The sequence below is a fragment of the Trichechus manatus genome, unplaced genomic scaffold (assembly GCF_000243295.1).
Source record: "Trichechus manatus latirostris isolate Lorelei unplaced genomic scaffold, TriManLat1.0 scaffold00135, whole genome shotgun sequence".
Lineage (NCBI taxonomy): Eukaryota > Metazoa > Chordata > Mammalia > Sirenia > Trichechidae > Trichechus > Trichechus manatus.
This window is the reverse complement of record NW_004444071.1, coordinates 5862771-5881592: the sequence shown is the minus strand read 5'-3', so window position 1 is coordinate 5881592 and position 18822 is coordinate 5862771. Positions and strand designations below refer to the sequence as shown.

Sequence of the window (18822 nt, the reverse complement as noted above, 5' to 3'; positions counted from 1 at the left end):
TAAAATTTTAAGATTGAAACAGCTATTTTAAGTCAATAACACAGAATGATCCGCAACATCAATGCCATCAAGTAAGACACACTAGGTGTTCAGAAAGGAAAATGTCATTACGAACTCGTGTTTTAGAGCTTATTACATAATTAACGACTCAAGGAGAGAAATAACTTGATTGAACAGAAAATAAATATTTCAAGCTAGCGTGTTTAGAGTTAATTTCAAGACCAACTAAAAGACTTGCCTATTTAATGCATCCTAAAAATTGACTCATCACTGATCAGTGTACTTGACTACATTCCATTATCACAATTCTCCATATTTCTATTAATATTCATCCTTGCAACAACATACATAAATATCAGTCCTATTCAAAAACATTTCATTAACAGGATACAAGGAAAAGATTAGTCCGAAGGACTAATGGACCACAGCTACCAAGGCCTCCACTGGACTGAGTCAAGTACAGCTAGATGGTGGCCAGCTACCACCACTGACTGCTCTGACCAGGATCACAACAGAGGGCTCTGGACAGAGCTGGAGAAGGACGTAGAACAAAATTCTAACTCACAAAAAAAAGACCAGATTTGCTGGCCTAAAGGAGACTGGGGAGGCCCCGAGAGTGTGGCCCCCAGACACCCTTTCGGCTCGGTGGTGACGTCACCTCCAAGGTTCGCCGTTCGGCCTGGGAGTGGACAGCCCCATAGAACCAGATGGGACTAGTGAGGTACAGCAGTCCGGGGATGGGGGCCGGAGGGCAGGGGAAGACAGGGAAGCTGGTGGTGGGGGGCCCAAGGTTGAGTAAGGATAGTGTTGATGTGTTGTGGGGTTGTTGACCATTTTCATGGGGCAACATGTGTACTAACTGTTGGATGGGAGACTATTTTGTTCTGTGGGCCTTCATCTAGGATGAGTGGCAGCACAATTGGAAGAGCATGGTTGGTGTCGCTGAACTGTGCATGTGGAAATTTTGGGGGTTGTGGATCTTTGGCTATGTATATTTTCACCAAAAGAGGAAGGTCGAGAGGGGAGAGAGTTGACGTGTTGTGGGGTTGTTGGCCGGTGTCATGGAACAGTATGTGTGCTGCTGTTTCATGGGAAACTATTTGTTCTGTGGGCCTTTGCCTGAAGTGCAATTAAAAAAAAAAAAAAATTTCATTAAAAAAGTTTTTCTCCAATGAATAATAGGAAAAACAAAAAACTTCTGAAAATAGTGAAGAAAAAAAAACCTCAAGACAGAACATATCCCTTGCTAAAGAGTCAGTATAAATTCTGAACCGTCTGCTACCCTGTTCCATCATACTTTATAGCTGACACCATGCCCAGGAAGGAAGTGCCGTATAAATCAGTTTGTGTCCACCTACCTCCACAATTCAAACCAGAGACAGGAAAGCCAGAAGATGCATCTTGTTTATGATTACCAGAAAAATATGAAATAAAATCATAATTCTACCTTGAAGAGATATTATTCTTGAGACATAACTACATATGTCCAAGCAGTTTCTATCAATCATTGTCCTTGAGGAAATATAATTATTATTATATATATATTATTACTCAATGCTCTTGTATTTTGTTATGCATATATACATATATATACAAAAGCATTAAATAATAATATGAAATTCACAAAATAAAACAGAAAGGGGCATTTATGTGTGTTAAAATAATTTAATTCTCCCTGTACATTTCTGTCTATGTAAAAGCCAACAGAGATCAAGACTGCACACTTTATAGTATTTACCTGTTTTGGGGCATTCAAGGCAATTCAAATGGCAAGAGCAGAATTCAGTCAATCACTAGTGAAATGTTTAAAAAATATATATTAAACAAAAAAATGTTTTTACGAGATAAAAAATAATCTTCCACAATGCAACAAATTGCAGATCACTGAAATTTTAACTCTTTAGATGGTTTCAGTTCAGTTTTTGGTTTTGAAATCTAGAGACAGTCAAAAAGAAAAAGTGTTGGCAGAATTTCTATCTGTTTCTACGTTTTTCTTTTTTACTTCGACTACTTGCTACACTGTTTAAAGAAGATGATGAAAGTGCTCTTGCATGACCTGTGGCCTTTAGATGTTCAAAAAGTTTATTCCGGGATGGAAATTCATCATGGCAGGTTGTACAGCTGATAAGAACATCACCCTGAGAAGGGAAAGAATCATAAATAAAAGTATTATTCCCTGAGTGCAGTGTTATATTGTAATATTGAGATGAAACATTAAACAATTACAAAATAAAGATGTTTTAATAAAACGGACAGCTACCAAGACACACAACAAAGGTAGGCATGCTTGGAAGTTAAATCTCACTAACCAACACCATCAACTGTAAGAGTCCTGAGACAATCAATGGCATGGACCACACAGACTAGAATAGTTTGTGCTTCATAATTAATCTTCAGAATTTGACAAACATGTAGTTACAGTCGCTGCCGAGGCTTTAGATTTCAAAGTTGTGGAAAACTGAAAAGTACACAGTCTAATCAATGAGCTTTTTAAAGAAGAAAAAATGACAGCAGCACATACTTAAATTGTAAGGTTGCCAAGTAAAAACTGAGGGGTCCACACTTTTGCAGCAGCTTTTAGGCAGAAAGGTTCACCGGATACACGTTTATATCTTTAGAACATAATATTACTTAAACAACGATGTCCACTAAAAAAATTCGAATATGATTTTGACCTACCATTGTTTGTGGTTCAACAGATACTTTGACAGGTTTTTTCATATCTTTGGCTTTCTTTCCTTTGGGTTTAGGAACACTGAAAAATAAATTAAATTTAACTCAACATAATCTAATTACACTGCACCCCTTTTAATCACCATCTTGCTCCCAAGAAGACTCAAGTGAGAGAGATGCACTTTAAAGGCCAATTCATTAATTTTAATGACCGATTTAATGAATCCTCACATATCAAGTGAACAGCTTTAAAGAGCAACATTAGAGAGCAAATTTGGCACAAGAATTAAGTAATTTACTTACAACAGTTGAGACACAAGCTAAAACAAGACCCCTAAAAGATCTCTGAACTTTCAGATAGCGTGTTTTATAAAAAGCAAAGCACTTAACCACCATTTATTGAAGCAAACCATCTTCACACCCAACTAGTAGTATCCACAAATAATCTGTAACATTAAGTGTGGTTCCCCAAAAACACAACTTCTTGAACCTGATTCAGTCTGTGACAAACATTTCATATCAGAGAAGAGCACAACCTTGCCAGTGCAGAGGGGAAAGACACAGCAGCGGCCTTGTTCTCCTGTGAGTGTCGCAGATTACCGATCCCAGGACAGAATGGGAATCTCAGGAGGGTAAGGGAATCACAAACCGAATCAAAATGACGTCTTTCTAGTATTGCTGAAATGTCTGTAAGTACATTCCTCTTGCATTCTCTTCTCAACACGCTTCATCTGCATACATAGCTATATATGTCTATATATATGTATAAGTTACAGATATACTTTATGTATTTTGTCAATCATGGACAAGGAGATTTTGATATATGAAAAGATATCTTTACTTCCAACATCAAGAAAACAAAAAGCAAAATCAAAGATGTAAATGTTAAACCTAAAACGATAAAGCTCCTGGGGGAAAACTATGACAGCTAATTTTAAAAAAAAAGGCTAACAAACATAACTACAAATGCACGAACAGCAAAAGAAAAATTAAAATGACTGGAACCGCATAAAAATTAAACACTTATGCTCATCAAAAGACTTTATCAAAGAATAAAAAGACAACCTACAGACTCAGAAAAAATCTTCAGAAACAACATATCCAATAAGGGTCTCATCTCTAAAACATGTAGAAAACTTCAACAACTCAAAAACCAAAAGACAACCAAATTAAAAAAAAGGGCAAACAACACGGAACAGACACTTCACCAAAGAGAACATTCAAGCAGCCCATAAATATATGAAAAGATGTTCAGGATCATTAACCATTACAGATGCAAATCAAAACTAGAATGACATACCATCTCATTCGAGCTAAAACAGCATTGATTAAAAAAAAAAAAAACAGGTAACAAATGCTGGCAAAGATGTGGGGAGGTTGAAACCCTTATCCACTGCTGGTGGGACTGTCAAAAAGATACAACTTCTACGGAAAATGGTATGGTGCTTCCTCAAAAAACTAAAAACAGAAGTACCTTATGATCCAGGAATCCCACTTCTAGGTATATACCCTAGAGACCTAATAAAGTGACACAAACAGAAATATGTACGTCTATGTTCTTATGGATTACACCTCAACATAAAGAAACAAAAACCCTCACAGCTGGACCAGTAAGTAACATCATAACAAACAGAGAAAAGATAGAAGTTGTCAAGGATTTCATTTTACTTGCATCCACAATCAACACCCATTGAAGCAGCAGTCAAGAAATCAAAGGACATATTGCACTGGGCAAATCTGTTGCAAAAGACCTCTTTAAAGTGTTGAAAAGCAAAGATGTCACTTTGAGGACCACGTAAGCCTGACCCAAGCCATGGTATTTTCAATTACCTCACATGCATGCAAAAGCTGGACAGTGAATAAGGAAGACCAAAGAAGAATCGATGCCTTTGAATTATGGTGCTGGCAAAGAATTTTGAATACACCATGGACTGCCGGAAGAATGAACAAGTCTGTCTTGGAACAAGTAAAGCCAGAGTGCTTCTTAGAAGCAAGGATGGCGAGACTTTGTCTCACATACTTTGGACACGTTATCAGGAGGGACTGGTCCCTGGAGAAAGACATCATACTTGGTAAGGTAGAGGGTCAGCGAAAAAGTGGAAGACCCGCAACGAGATGGATTGACACAGTGGCTGTAACAATAGGCTCAAGCATAATAAAAGACTTTGAGGATGGTGCAGGATCAGACAGAATTTCATTCTGTTGTACACAGGGTCGCTATGAGTAGGAACCAACACGACAGCACCTAACCACAACATTTATTGCAGCATTATTCACAACAGCAAAAAAAAAAGAAACAGCCTAAGTGCCCTTCAATGAATGGATAAGCAAAATGTGGTACACACATACAATGGAATCCTATGCAACCATAAAGAACAATGATGAGTTCATGAAACACATTATAACACAGATGGCTCTGGAGGACATAATGCTAAGTGAAATACATCAATCACAAAAGGATAAATACTGTATGATCCCACTTTTATAAGAAGGCAAGAACAGACATATATACAGAGAACAATGTTCATTGGTGATTACTCTCTAGATCATAAATGGAGCCCTGGTGGCACAGTGGTAAAAAGCTTGGCTGCTAACCAAAAGGTCAGCAGTTCGAATCCACCAGCAACCCCCTGGAAACCCCACGGGGTAGTTCTAATCTGTCCTTATAAGTTGGAATCGACTCAATGGCAACAGGTTTGCTGTTTTATTTATTTTTAAGATTGTAAATACTTGTTATTTTTGGTGATGGGAAAGACAGCACAGAATGTGCGTATAACAGCACAGCCTAACCAAAGCAAATGATGCCACTAAGAAGCGCACAAGAGAAAAGGATGTTTGTGCTGAAGAATATGACATAAATAACCTGGCAACAATACCAACAATAATCAAAAAACGAGCGTATGATTATATATGTAGGTGTACAGGCAAATATGTATACAGGTAGGTACAGATATACACGTGTGCACAGATAGAAGTACCTATATGTACGTGTACATACAGATGTGTGCACACATATATATTCATAGAGGACACAGTTACAGATACTTCTCAGATATAATGAAATACCTTGCAAGAATCTTTTTCTGGGTTTGAAGACTAAAGACCTTAGTCTCATGGGACAACTCAGTCAACTGGCAACATAAAGTTCATGTTCTGCATCCTAGTGAAGTGAGTAGCGTCTGGAGTCTTAAAAGCTTGCAAATCGCCATCTAAGATACAACTATGTCTCTACTCGTCAGCAGCAAAAGAGAAAGAAGGAAACCAAAGTCTCAGAGAAGAAAACTAGTCCCCAGGGCTGACAACCTGCATGAGCCACAGTCTCATCTACCCTGAGACCAGAAGAATTAGATGGTTCCCAGCTGCCACTACCAACCATTCTGAATCAGGGCCACAATAGATGGACCATGGTAGACCGGGAGAAAAGCGTGGAACAGAACTCAAATTCTTAAGAAGTCCAGACTTACAGGACCAGTTGAGGCTAGAGGATTCCCTGAGACTACCATCCTGAGATACTCTTTAAACCTTGAACTGAACTAGGGAAACCAGAAATACTGGAAATGGATCAACGAGAATGCAATTAAAGAAAATGTTGACACACTGTGAAAAATGTTACTAATGTCACTGAACAATCTGTGTAGAAATTGTCAAATGGGAGCCTAATTTGCTGTGTAAATATAAGCTTTCACTGAAAATACAATAAAATATTATTTAAAAAAAAAGGAAACAATAAGTAACTTTGACTCACCTTTTAGTTTCACTTTTTGGATCATCACATTGTTCGGAAGTCTCTGTGACAATGATGTTTTCTTGGGGACTGTCTCCCAATTCTTTGGCACTGTTTTGATTTAAGTTTCTGTCTTCTGAATTAACCGTTACTCCTCCTCCAGTCTCATTTTCATTGAAGTTGTCATCATAGCTCTACATAAGAAAAAATGAATGCCATTTTAAAAATAAATAATACTACCTTCTTATGTTACATTGCAAAATAATTTTAATAGATAATGATAACATACCACACACTTTGGTAGGAGTGTATCTTAAGGAAATGAACAGAAGGAGATACTCATTTAGAATACGGATGCTCATTATAGAAATACTATTAAATTACAAAAAAAAATGCAAATAATCCAAATGTTCAATAAGTGAAATGTTTGAATACATGAAGGAAAGTATGAAGTTTTTAAAAATCATGCTTCCAAAGACAATTATGTGGAAAAATGCTAACAACACATTAGCGAAAAAAAGAGAAATAAAATACAGCCTGATCGCAATTTAATTCAATACTAAGTAATCTCTCTAGGCAGAATTCAGGATGTTATTTACAAAATTTTCTGTATTTTCCAAATGATCTGAATAAGCAACCATTGCTTTTATAGTCAGGAGGAAAAAGGAAAAAAAAACCACAGGAATTATTAAAAAAAAAAAAAAAACAGGCTTGGTAAGCATGTCTTCATTAAGTACAATTGTTTTTCGCTTTTGTTTTGGTAATATTTTGCCATATTTGCTCTCTCTCCCACTCTCTGCACGCACACATCTTCCCCTGAGCTATCCAAAAGTAAGTGGCAGGCAGGTACCATGACACTTCCCACGTATCTCGTAAGAACAAAAACATTCTTCCACATATCCACAATACCCTTATGATACTCAAGAATTTAACACTGAAAATATCTATTACACCATCCGTATTCAAATTTACCAACTGTTTTAATAATGTTATGGTTTTGCAACACCTGATACAGGATAAAACCAAAGCACATGTTTAATCTCTTTAATCACAAAACAGCTCCCCCAGGCTTTTTTTTTTTTTTTTTGGTCTTTCCTGACCATTTTGATGTTTGGTTTGTAGAATGGCCCACAATCTGATTTTGCCTGATGGTTTCCTCATGATCAGATTCAGGTTAAACATTTTTTGGTAAGAGTACTATAAAGATAATGCTGTATCTTCAGAAGGTGAAATGTTAGTTTGTCCCATTTTTTGATGATAGTAAGTTTGATCATTTGGTTAAGGTACTGCCAGATTTTTCCACAGTGAAGTTCCTTTTTCCTTTTTTAATTAATAAGAAATCTGTGGGGTGTTACTCTGAGACTGAGAATATCCTGTTCTCCAATAACTTTTCACTTAAGGATATGGTGTCTATTGATGGTTCTTGTCTGAATTACTTATTAATTGTATTTGTGGTTGCAAAATAGTAATGTTCCACATTTTTATTTTTGCCATGTGTACTAACTCCATTCTTCTCTTTCCTTTTTGCTCACTCCAACCCTCTCTTTTTTTAGGTTCAGTATAGATAAATGAATTTTTTTTTTTTTTAAACAAAATCAATGTGTGATAATCCATTACCATTATTTTTTTGATGACTCAAATTTTCCCAAAAAACTTGGCAGGTCTTTCAAGCTGGCTACTGGGTGTTTTTGCCACATCCTCATCAGTTTTTGAGCACTTCAGTTTCTGGCATAAGATGTTACAGGTTTACTTTGAACTTTCCCTGTCCCAGCCCAGGAGTCAATCATTTCTCCCAGAAGCCGTGATTCCTTTTAGTGAGGAACACTATTTAGAAACTAAGATCTGTGCACTTCGTGTGCTCACTGCAACTGGTGTCACTGCTTCTAGGCCCTCACAGTGGACAGTGCTAATACATTTACTTTCTTTAAATTATGAGCTCATATAGACACCTCCAATTCCAGTCCAACACTACAGGGTTCTTCCCCTCTTTCCCTCAATCTATATTTGTATTTCCCTTCTCATACAATCTGGATCCCAAAACCATTGATATATTTATTAATTTGCTCTGTACTACAATACACACAAAATAGCTTCAGAAATACCACATCAATACTGTCAATAAACCCACTAAGAAGAGTTCGAAGCTTTTTTTGCAGTTGTAATTGTCTTTAGAATATATCCCATGAAGGATGTTCAGAGTACTGTGTTCAAAAGTTACTTGGATTAACTCATCTTTTCTGTCAGTTAAAAATTGTTTGTTTCAGTTTGAATTCAATTTTATTTTTTCTAATCCTTGTTGACTTAGGCAATTTTTTATCATACAGAAAACTCTTCTAATTTTAAGTTTCAATATTTTCAGTATTTGCTGTCTTCTTCTCTTTCATCTATCAGTAAATTTCTCAACATTACTTTCTCCTTCAAAAAGAGCTTAGAAGGTATCAAGAAAAGTTTAAGTCTAAGAAAAGTCTAAGACATATAACTAAGTCTTAGACTTTCTCCCTGATATAATCAGGAACTCTAAACAACAGATGTTATAAAGTAATACAGCTCTGGAGGGAAAAAAATGGAGTGATCATCTGAAGTATTTTCGTCAGTAAAAAAAAAACACTAAAATGTGTTTATTTGTGCAGTCTGCAGAGCCTATTCTCCATGAATCAAGACAAGACCAGCTTAGGTCAGGTACAAATCCCTCTGCAATTTTATTTTGTCCTTATGCTAGTGGTTCTGGTACCAACACAGGAAAGAGAAAGTTCTAAACTAATTTAATGATCACAGGGTCTTTGGATGGATGACGGTATGAGTCAATTTACAAAAGGAACATTCAATTTGCTATATGGTTTTATAACTGATGCAAAAAGTTCCAAGTTACAATTTAACAGTGATTAACTGTTCCAAGTTACAATTTAACATGTGTCATGTATCATTTTTGGAATATGAAACTGATAAAAACTATCAAATACATTACTATAAATTTGGAAAACTAAGCCAAATCTAAAGTTTTATGAAAACTTATCAGTGTGCTACCAAAGTTTTCCTCAAAACATTTTCAGTTTTTGAAAAGATCTATATTTAATATATTTAATGTTAATATAATTAGATTATATTAAAGTGGCACAAAATCAATTCTATTATCTTTAGAACCACCAAACTGCCTTAGTAAAATGGACAAACTTGCTTTGTTTTTATGGATTTAAAGACATCCACAAGATTGTGTTGCACATATGTTATCAACCTACTATTTTATTTAAATATAATTCTTAAGAAAAAGGTTGAAAGAGATGCCAGCTGTGAAATATTTAAACTACTCAAATTCTGAGTCAGAACAACAAATGTTTCTTCAAGAATCACAATCATTTCAAGTTTCTTACCAAATGTTCCTTTTTACAAAATCTCATTTATATTGTAGGCAGAATAAACTTAGATATGCAATGCTCAACTCCCAGATTTTCCTATATTCCTGATTTTTTAAAGTTTGTCTTGATTTAAAAGCCCTGGCTGTCATCAAAAGTGTCCAGATATTTTTTTTAAATATGATCATTCAACTAATTCATACACGCAATATTTTTAAACATACTGGCAATAGTAATTTAGCAAGCTAACTACAAACAAAAAAGGAAATTATTATTGTCAAGTCCTTTTAATCAATTTTACGATCAACATAAATTAAGGAGTGAAAGTCGTTCTCCTTGACACAGACTATACTGAATAAACGAACACTGCAATTTTACATTTGATATTTAATGTCAAAAGTTTTTCAACATACCTGTGCTGGTTTCTGTCTCTTTTTCTTCTGTTTTTTAGAAAGCCTAACATAAGGATAAATATAAACCAAATGTCAAATACTTGACTTTGTAAAGATTTTCTAAGTGAAGAGAAAAATATCGTAATACTAGTGATAGAGGAAACAGTAAAATATTAAAAATACTTACTATCATAAAGCATTAAAAGGAAAATATTCACATGATCACATTAAGGAATTACAACAATGGTTCAAATGAAACTGACAGTAATTAGCTGATAAGTAATTGCCTAGATATAAAACTGCTTTTAACAGAGTCATAATAGATTTGTTGTTAGCTGCTGTCAAGTCGATTCCAACTCATGGCAACCCCATGCCTGCAGAATAGAACTGGTCCATAGGGTTTTCAAGGCTATGACCTTTAGGAAGCAGACCGATAGTCATAATATGCTCTGTAAAAATTTTATTTGACATTATACGTATATCCAGTTAAACACTATAAACTTCCTTTAACTAATAAATATTAACTGGAAAGTATTAGCATAGCAGAATAACTTCCTTGGGATAAAACAGCATTTAACCGCAATCTCTAAATGTGATAATTACATCTAGTAACATTGAATGTTTAGAAGTACTTTTGTTTTGGTGAATCTTCCACTTCTTCCTCAGAAATAGCATTCAATGTATTTTCATCAGTTTGAGGTCCTGAAAAATTCTCTTCCTCCTCTTCCAACTGCTGTTTTAACAAGGCAACCATTTCCCGATGCTTCTTTGATTTTTCATGATTCCTCATGCTGAAACAACAATCTGATGTAAGTAACTGCAACAGGATTAGTTTCTACGTGCCCAAGTATGTTGCTGGATGACTGCAACCAAGTCGAAATCTACTCTTTTTCATTAACTAAGCAAAACAGTGACATCACGGAAAAAAAAAACCAGACAGACCCCTACCAGCATTTCTTAGGCATTAAGTACACTGGAAGCCTATGACCACATTCTTTCTTCCCGTATCGCAGCATTCCCCCCTCCTGTCCTTTTATCTATGTATTTTCTTCCCCTTTTTTGCCAAATTCTCTATTATTTTTATTTCCAATCCTTTTAATAAAGCCTTCTCTACTGTTTCCTTTTAATCACTAAGTACTTCCTGAGTGCTTACGTGTCCTAGGTGTGCTATGGGTTTTCAGAGATCACTGGAAAATTATAAGACATACATTCTAATTCTAAAAGGAAAACCCCATGCATTTGAGAAGTGATGATGTAAGGGCTTGAAGTACAAGAGTAGTTTTGCTGTTTTCAGCAGCTGCCTTTCACCTTCCAGGAGCGGTCACCCTTCTTACGTGCATCACCTTAAATGTGAGCTCTGTCACATCTCTCTCTCTGCCTAAAACTCAACAGGCAATGTCTACTTCATTGCATCCGTGGACAACTAAACAGCACATCACAAAATAGAGTGACAGCACTTAAACTACAAGAGTTAGATAAGCTGGAAAATAGAAAACTTGGGTCACTATCTAATTTGTCACATCTGTTGAGATCTTTGGTTTTCCAGTTTGGCTTGTTATTCTTCCCACTAAAATTCTCCCTTAGACCAAGATTCCTTGGGACAGGGCTGTGAGGTACAAGAAGAGCCCGGGATATCTTGCTGTGCTGGAAAGTAAGTGCTCAAAAAAACCACTGGGAAATGTCAAAAGGACACAGTAGCCAGGCTGAAGGAAATCTCACTAACCAAATCTGGAAAATTTTGAGCATGAAAAGGACAGTAATTATAAAACACTGAAAAATAAATAAATTTACAAATTCATACCGATAAAAGACAAGATAAACAAGGGAGAAGGGAGGGCTGTAATTTATAACAGAAGGCTAAATGATAACTTGCAAATACAGGAAGAGCCCTGGCATTAGAAAATTATAATTTTACAACCATCATAGTAGGAAGGCCCTCAATGAGATGAACTGACTCAGGAGCTGCAACAATGGGCTCAAACATAGCAACAATTGTGAGGATGGCACAGGACCGGGCAGTATTTTGTTCAGAAGTACACAGGGTCGCTATGAGTCAGAACCGATTCAACAGCACCTAGCAACAACGTAGTAAAGATTAGTACAGGCAAAAATCATCAATGCATGCTAAATCTTGAGGGGAAATTTTGATGGGGAGGAGCAAGATATTTGCACGGTCTTAAAGTGTCTCCCCAGGGATTAAACATGCTGCAAGGGAAAATGTGTTGCTAGAGGGAAAAACAGTACCTACAGAAGAAAATCACATAACACCCCGACTGGGTGATGAATATTATCACCACCAGTGAGGGCAGATGAATGTTGTGTGCCTCCAGAGATGAGAATGACATCAAACCAGAACCAAACCCGTTGCTGTCAATTCCGACTCATAGTGACTCTACAGGACAGAACAGAACTGCCCCACAGGGTTTCCAAGGAGCAGCTTGGTTAGCAGACAAACTCTTAACCACTGCACCACCCGGGCTCCTGACACAGCACACTTATGCAGTATTTCATGTGGAGACGCAAAACCTGAATCTAACCAGGAGGAAACGGACAAACCCAAAGCGAGAAATGTTCTACTTAAAAAATATTATGAAGGGTCTATACTCTTCTAAAATGTCCATGACATAAAAGACAATATAAGGAAATGCTTCTAAAGTAAATGAGGCTAAATACACAATGCTAGATGGAATCCTGTACTGGAAGGGGAAAATGTTACAAAGGACATTAATAAAGGATCAGTTGACAAACCTGGAATATGAGCAGTATATCAAATAAAAGTATCCTATCAGTGTTAAAAATTTCCATAAGTTGATGGCTGTACTGTGTCCATGTAAGAACATGTACAACAATGTCTTTATTCTCAGGAAATACATACTGAAGTATTTAGAGGTAAAGGAGCATTGTATATGTAACTTACACTCTCAAATTATCTGGGGAAAAACAAACTGTATGTGTAGAGAGAAAGCATGTGCAAATAAGCAAAATAGGTGAATCACATGCTCTAGATACTATTACAATTTTTGTCTGACATTCTCCAAAAAAATACCTCCTTCATTTCTGCCTTTTGTTTTTTACTTCTCTGCCTCTCTGCTACTCTGCCACTTCTCTGACACTTTAGTATCTCCCCCTTGGGGTTATGGGGTTACAAGGTGATACTATTTATGACTCCCACGTCCCCTCTATCCTCCTTTGGTCTCCTTTCTTCCTTACTGCATGTGTTTTGCTTCCTTCTTCCTTGTTAATTCCACTCTCATGTTCTCCCATATTCCCTCCCCGCCCCCTTTACAACAGTGTCCTTTTTAATACTTTTCTCTTTGTCACCGTTCCCTCAAAATAAAGTCCTTCCCCTTCAGCAAATATACTTTAGGCAGGACAAGTTTAAAGTTCCAAGGCTGGTCGCCACAGCCTGCCTGGGAGAGAGATGGTTGGCAGTGGGTCTGACACCAACACAGGGAGACATGATTAGATTTGGTCTAGCCTGTGAGACTTTTCCTTCTTTGCCAAAACAGGCAAAATTTCTTTCTGGAGACAGCCTACATGTTTGAAAAGCAGCTATTACACAGGAATACTGGGATGGATGCGAATGAGTACAACAGGCTTAACAGCTGGCACAAATCCTTCTTCCTACCCAGCTGGACAAGAAATCACTCAGTGTGACACATGGGAGCATGATAAATTGCTGGAAGCAAATTCTTTTTAGGATTTTCAAAGTGTTACACATCACTTCAAAAGAAAAGGAGAGTTCAAAGATATGAAACGTACGCCTTTTCTGTCTTGAAAGATTTGTCACATGCAGGGCAGTAAAGGCCATCGTAAAGCTCAGCATCCTCGGCCTCATCACTGTCCTTACCTATGAGAGGAAAACCTGTAGTGAGAATCCTGTTTGATTAGAATGCAAATCCAAAGTACGTTAAAATTATGTGTCTTTAGTAATGACTAAAGCTGTACAAAGATTATAAACTAAAATTGTGGTATTTCTTTACAAGAAACCAAATAACGATATAAGGATTTAAAACCGGCAGTACATTTTAAGAGAAGGCTTCCAACTAAATCACCTTATCTTTCAAGTTATTTTTCATAAGCCTATTTAGAAGATGATTAAAAAAATCCTCAAAGCCCTGGTATGAGGTAAGTTTAGAAAATCAAATGCCACTTTAACAGCTCACTAGAAAGCAAATAGTCCAACAAACATTTTTTAGTTTACCTTTTGAGCAAAATTTGGTTCAAACATACCTACGACTATGTTCTACTCTTAAATGCTTAAATAGACTTAGTTTACAAGCTTCCATCATTATTGCTGTTGTTGCTGTGTGCCATCAAGTGACCTCATGTGACATAGCAGAACTGCCCCATAGGATTTTCTTGGCCGTAATCTTTATGGAAGCAGATTGTCAGGTCTTTCTCCCATGAAGTGGCTGGGGGGATGTGAACTGCCAACCTTTCAGTTAGCAGCTGAGCACTTAACCATTGTGGCACCATGCAATAACCTTGGACTAATCAAATAATTAATAAAGAACACACGATTTGAAGTAAAAATGTGGATCTAAAACTGGCCATACATTGGCAGGCATATCCCGTAACGTCTCAGTCTTAGTTTCTGCCTCAGTAAAATGGAGATAATCCCATGATTAAAATCTACATTTAAGGCTATTGTGTGAGGAGCAAGCACAAATCTTTATTTGAAAGCACTTTACAAATTATGAAATTCTACATAATTATGCCACCTTACATTTATAGAGTGCTCCATAATTTTCAAAGCACTTCCACATGTACTACACTTCTGATTCATCAATAAAACAATTTCCTAATCATTTTGAATCAATAAAAGTTTGTTATTTTATCACCTGGGCTATTAGTCTGACAAACACATTTATAGATAAGGTAAAACTGATAGATGATGTTTGGATCATTAACTTTACTCCTCATGGACCAAAGAAAGCGGGGGGAATTGGGTATACAGTTACTCTCAACAATGCCTAATCCTCACCTTTTAAGGTGGTCAAGTGCCTGTGCTCTAACAATAAAAGCAGAGACAAGAAGCATTTCAGTAAACAAAGAGGAACGCCTCCACACTTGGACATGAGAGGAAGAATTTACATATACCACATCGACTCCTGCACAATATTAGCTTCTCTGGAAATAGCTGCTATTGAAACTCGACCTACAGCTTAATTGCTTGTTCTTTAATAACCAGTCACACTTGTCAATATGTCCACTTGTACATACACTTACACAGCCAGAAGCACAAATCATTTAGAACATGGTCTAAAAAGAGCTGTTACCCAAATTACCTGAACCGGACTATTTCAATAGACCACTTTTGTTTGGATCATACAGTAGTGTTGTTAATCTGAATTACTTGCCATGTTTAAAAATTGAGACTGTCACATAAAAATTTAGATTTAAAAACAAGAGCAAACACTCCACCAACACTGGCCCACACTCCAGAGCTCTGCAGGTTCTCCTATCTGCTTGCCCATTCCCTGTAGTCTTACACCTCGGCCCCTCCACCGGCACCAGTAGGCATCTGAGTGCACAAGCCCTGCCTGCGAATATATTTATTTTCTAATATTTATCAATGAATGGAGAAAGAGTTACCATCCTGCCTGACTCTGGGGTCTTGTTCCTCCACTTCATCTTCATCCGATCCATCTCCAAACTCCTTTCCATACTGCGCCTCCATCTCCCTGAGCTCCTTCTCCAAATTGGCCACCGTCATCCAGCTCTGTTCTTTGTACTGTTCTGCCAGCCTAGACACACAATAGCACAGTCGCACTGACCTTGAGAAGTAGTTTCAGCGTTGTTTTTAGTTATTTGTTAGGCTTAACCCTGTGCCCTAAAAAGCTTCTTCTTCCCAAGCTGAAACTGTCTACAAACTGCTAAAACCTACGTACGCTGAGTTAAACTGGGGCAAAATCACTTAAATCTGTTACTTAGGTAGTTGATTTTAACTGTTCTTCTAGGTAATGGGCTTTGAAACACAGACATCTTAGCAACTTCGTACAGGCTTTCAGGTAATTTTAAATCATATTTTAAGTATTAAGTACTAATTTTCAAAAGATGCAGGGTGGGGCAGATGGAATTTTTAGAGTGGATAATTTTTTAAAGAATGCTATAATGCTCTGGACGCAATGCTTTTACAGCAATTCCTAACAACAAAACTTTAAATGAGTTAAAACTAACTAAATATCTAAGAGTATCCAGAACTGAGAGAGGCAGTATCGCATGGGGGCTAAAAGCAGGGGCTCTAGACTCAGACGGGTTGGGTCCAATTCCTGGCTCTGCAGGTAACTAGCTAAGTGATCCTGGGCCTGCCTGCCTGCTTCTTCAAAAGAACAAGGAGGATTAAAAACAGAACGTACTTCAGAGAATCACTGTGAGGAGAGCACTCAGAACAGGGCTTTGTACAGAGTAAGAATTCAACTAGTGTTCAAACCAAAACCAAACCCATTGCAGTCGAGTCGATTCCGACTCAGAGGGACCCTACAGGACAGAGTAGAACTGCCCCAGAGTTTCCAAGGAGCGCCTGCTGGATTTGAACTGCCAACCTTTTTGTCAGCAGCTGTCGCTCTTAACTACAACGCCACCAGGATTTCCTCAACTAGTGTCAGTTATAAAATTCAGCAAGTGTCTATAAAGGATCTTAAGTATAAAGGGCCTCTGAAGCTAAACATCCAACTAAAAATAAAAATTTTTACACAATAGATGAAAAAACACTCTCCACTGTCAGGATTTAAAAAAAAAAAAAAAAAAAGACGGCACAAGGATGATGATGTAATCTAACATGAAAATGCATGTCAAGTATCCACTGGTGTTTCCATGGACTTCTGTTCAGAGAAGGATCTGGCCACGCGTTACATACTTTGCCTGCTTTAGCTTCTGTTGCCGCCTCATCTCTTCGACCTTCCGCGCCTTCTCTGCGTTCTGTTCTTCCACCAGTTTCCGATGAGCCTGCACTCTTTTATCTCTTTTACGAACGAAAGCTACCAGCTGTCGGACGAGTTCATTCTTCTCTTTCCTTGCTTTGTCTCGAATCTTTTTGTTTTCTTTTTCCATGGCACGTTTTTCCCAGCGGTTTGAAGCTTGTCGTGTATCATACTCTTCCTTCCAAGCAAAGTTCTTCTGCGTGCAGAAACTCTGCCAATAAGCGTAGAAAGGATGGACTATCTGGTGACAAAGAAAATAAGTAACAATCTACTTTTTAGTCTAGATTTTCTTTTTAAAGAAAATCAGCAAATATTAGTGGTGCAAAACATCTTCCAGCTTTCTTAATTCTTTTTTCAAAATAGCACTCTTGGTCAATGGAGAAGACAGTCCTTTCAAGGCTTTACACAATAAATCATTCTTCAGAAAGGATTTAGTGAGGAAAGGAAAAGAACCCTACTGACTACCGAATGGAACCAGGGTCAATAAACAGGGAAAAGAGGGGAGGCCACGAGAGAACCGAGCGCTCCTTTAGGAAGGAAGAGGAAGAGAGGATGCCCAAGTACAGGACTGAGAACTAGGGTCAGTTTTTTTATATATAAAGAAAGGGGGAAATGACATACTGATGAATGCTAATCATAAAACAGAAATAAAAAATTTTTTTTCTTAACATTTTTCTTGTACCGTATCATAGTCACTTTGAGAGTCTCCAAAAGTTGGGAAATCTTCAGCTTCATCCTCTAACACAGATTCTAGTTCTTCCTTTGCAATCATTTCAAAAACATTACGATACACTGTGTAGAAACCCTGGAAAACAGTAACAGAAACACAAATTCCTAATAATTTTATGGTCTAATTACAAGTAAGATTTTACAATGTAATTATGACAAACTTAGATGTTAAAGAATTACTCCAAACCAAACCCACTGCCATTGATCCTGACTCAGAGCAACCCCATAGGGTTTCTCCCATGGAGCCACTGGTGGTTCCGAACCACTGACCTTTAGGTTAACAGTCTATCACTTTAACCACTGCGTCACCAGAGCTCACCAAGCATTACCACCGTGACTGCACTTAGATTTCAACTGGCTGTTATATGATGAATTTAAATATGAAGGCAATTTTTTTACTTGGCTTTTGGAAATAAACATTGTTTCACTTTCTATAACAGAATAATTTTAAGAGTCCTCTTGTATTTCACAGCCTTTCCAATGTGCTTCATAAGAAATTAAGAGTGAGCTCATTTATCTTACCTTTTCTTCATCTCCATAACCAGAATAACAGGTAACAGTGAAATAGTGAAGCAAATCTAAGCTGTCATCTTGATACTCTCCATCAAGCCCACCTTTCAGGAGAGCCTCTCTGTGATTATCATACCTAAAAATATATATAGTATCATCAGGGAAGGCTTAATAAGCAAGAATTCAAAAGGACTACTTACTGTGTAATGGCCAAACTATCATTATAGTGCATTTCAACGTGCCTAAGCTATAACCCAAGCAATTTTAGGAAAACATTAACATGAAAAGAGAAACCCTTGCAAGAACTGCTGATTCAAACTGACCGCAACTTCTAATAACCTATAGTCATTATACACTACTAGTCCATATGAAGGAACCCTGGTGGTGCACTGGTTAAAGAGCTTGGCTGCTACCCAAAAGGTCAGCAGTTCGAATCCACCAGCCACTCCTTGGAAACCCTATGGTGCAGTCCTATTCTGTCCTATAGGGTCACTGTGAGTCAGAATCGACTCGACGGC

At 37.2% G+C, this 18822-nt stretch overlaps 1 protein-coding gene across 2 annotated transcripts in view; it reads right to left on the bottom strand.

Annotated features, from left to right (window-relative positions):
- Positions 1 to 1133: 1133 nt before the first annotated feature.
- Positions 1134 to 18822, bottom strand: part of DNAJC21 (DnaJ heat shock protein family (Hsp40) member C21) — a 30632-nt gene continuing 12943 nt past the window's right edge. Inside the window, exons 3-12 of one of the 2 annotated variants that reach the window (XM_004385242.2) lie at positions 18317 to 18440; positions 17748 to 17870; positions 17002 to 17306; positions 15738 to 15889; positions 13902 to 13989; positions 10772 to 10930; positions 10161 to 10203; positions 6419 to 6591; positions 2680 to 2755; positions 1134 to 2138 (exon numbers count right to left, since the gene is read on the bottom strand). In XM_004385242.2, the coding sequence (XP_004385299.1) occupies positions 1974 to 2138; positions 2680 to 2755; positions 6419 to 6591; positions 10161 to 10203; positions 10772 to 10930; positions 13902 to 13989; positions 15738 to 15889; positions 17002 to 17306; positions 17748 to 17870; positions 18317 to 18440 (1408 nt within the window). In that variant the 3' untranslated portion in view covers positions 1134 to 1973. The remainder of the gene's footprint in view (positions 2139 to 2679; positions 2756 to 6418; positions 6592 to 10160; positions 10204 to 10771; positions 10931 to 13901; positions 13990 to 15737; positions 15890 to 17001; positions 17307 to 17747; positions 17871 to 18316; positions 18441 to 18822) is intronic. The other variant, XM_023739496.1, reaches the window with a different exon arrangement.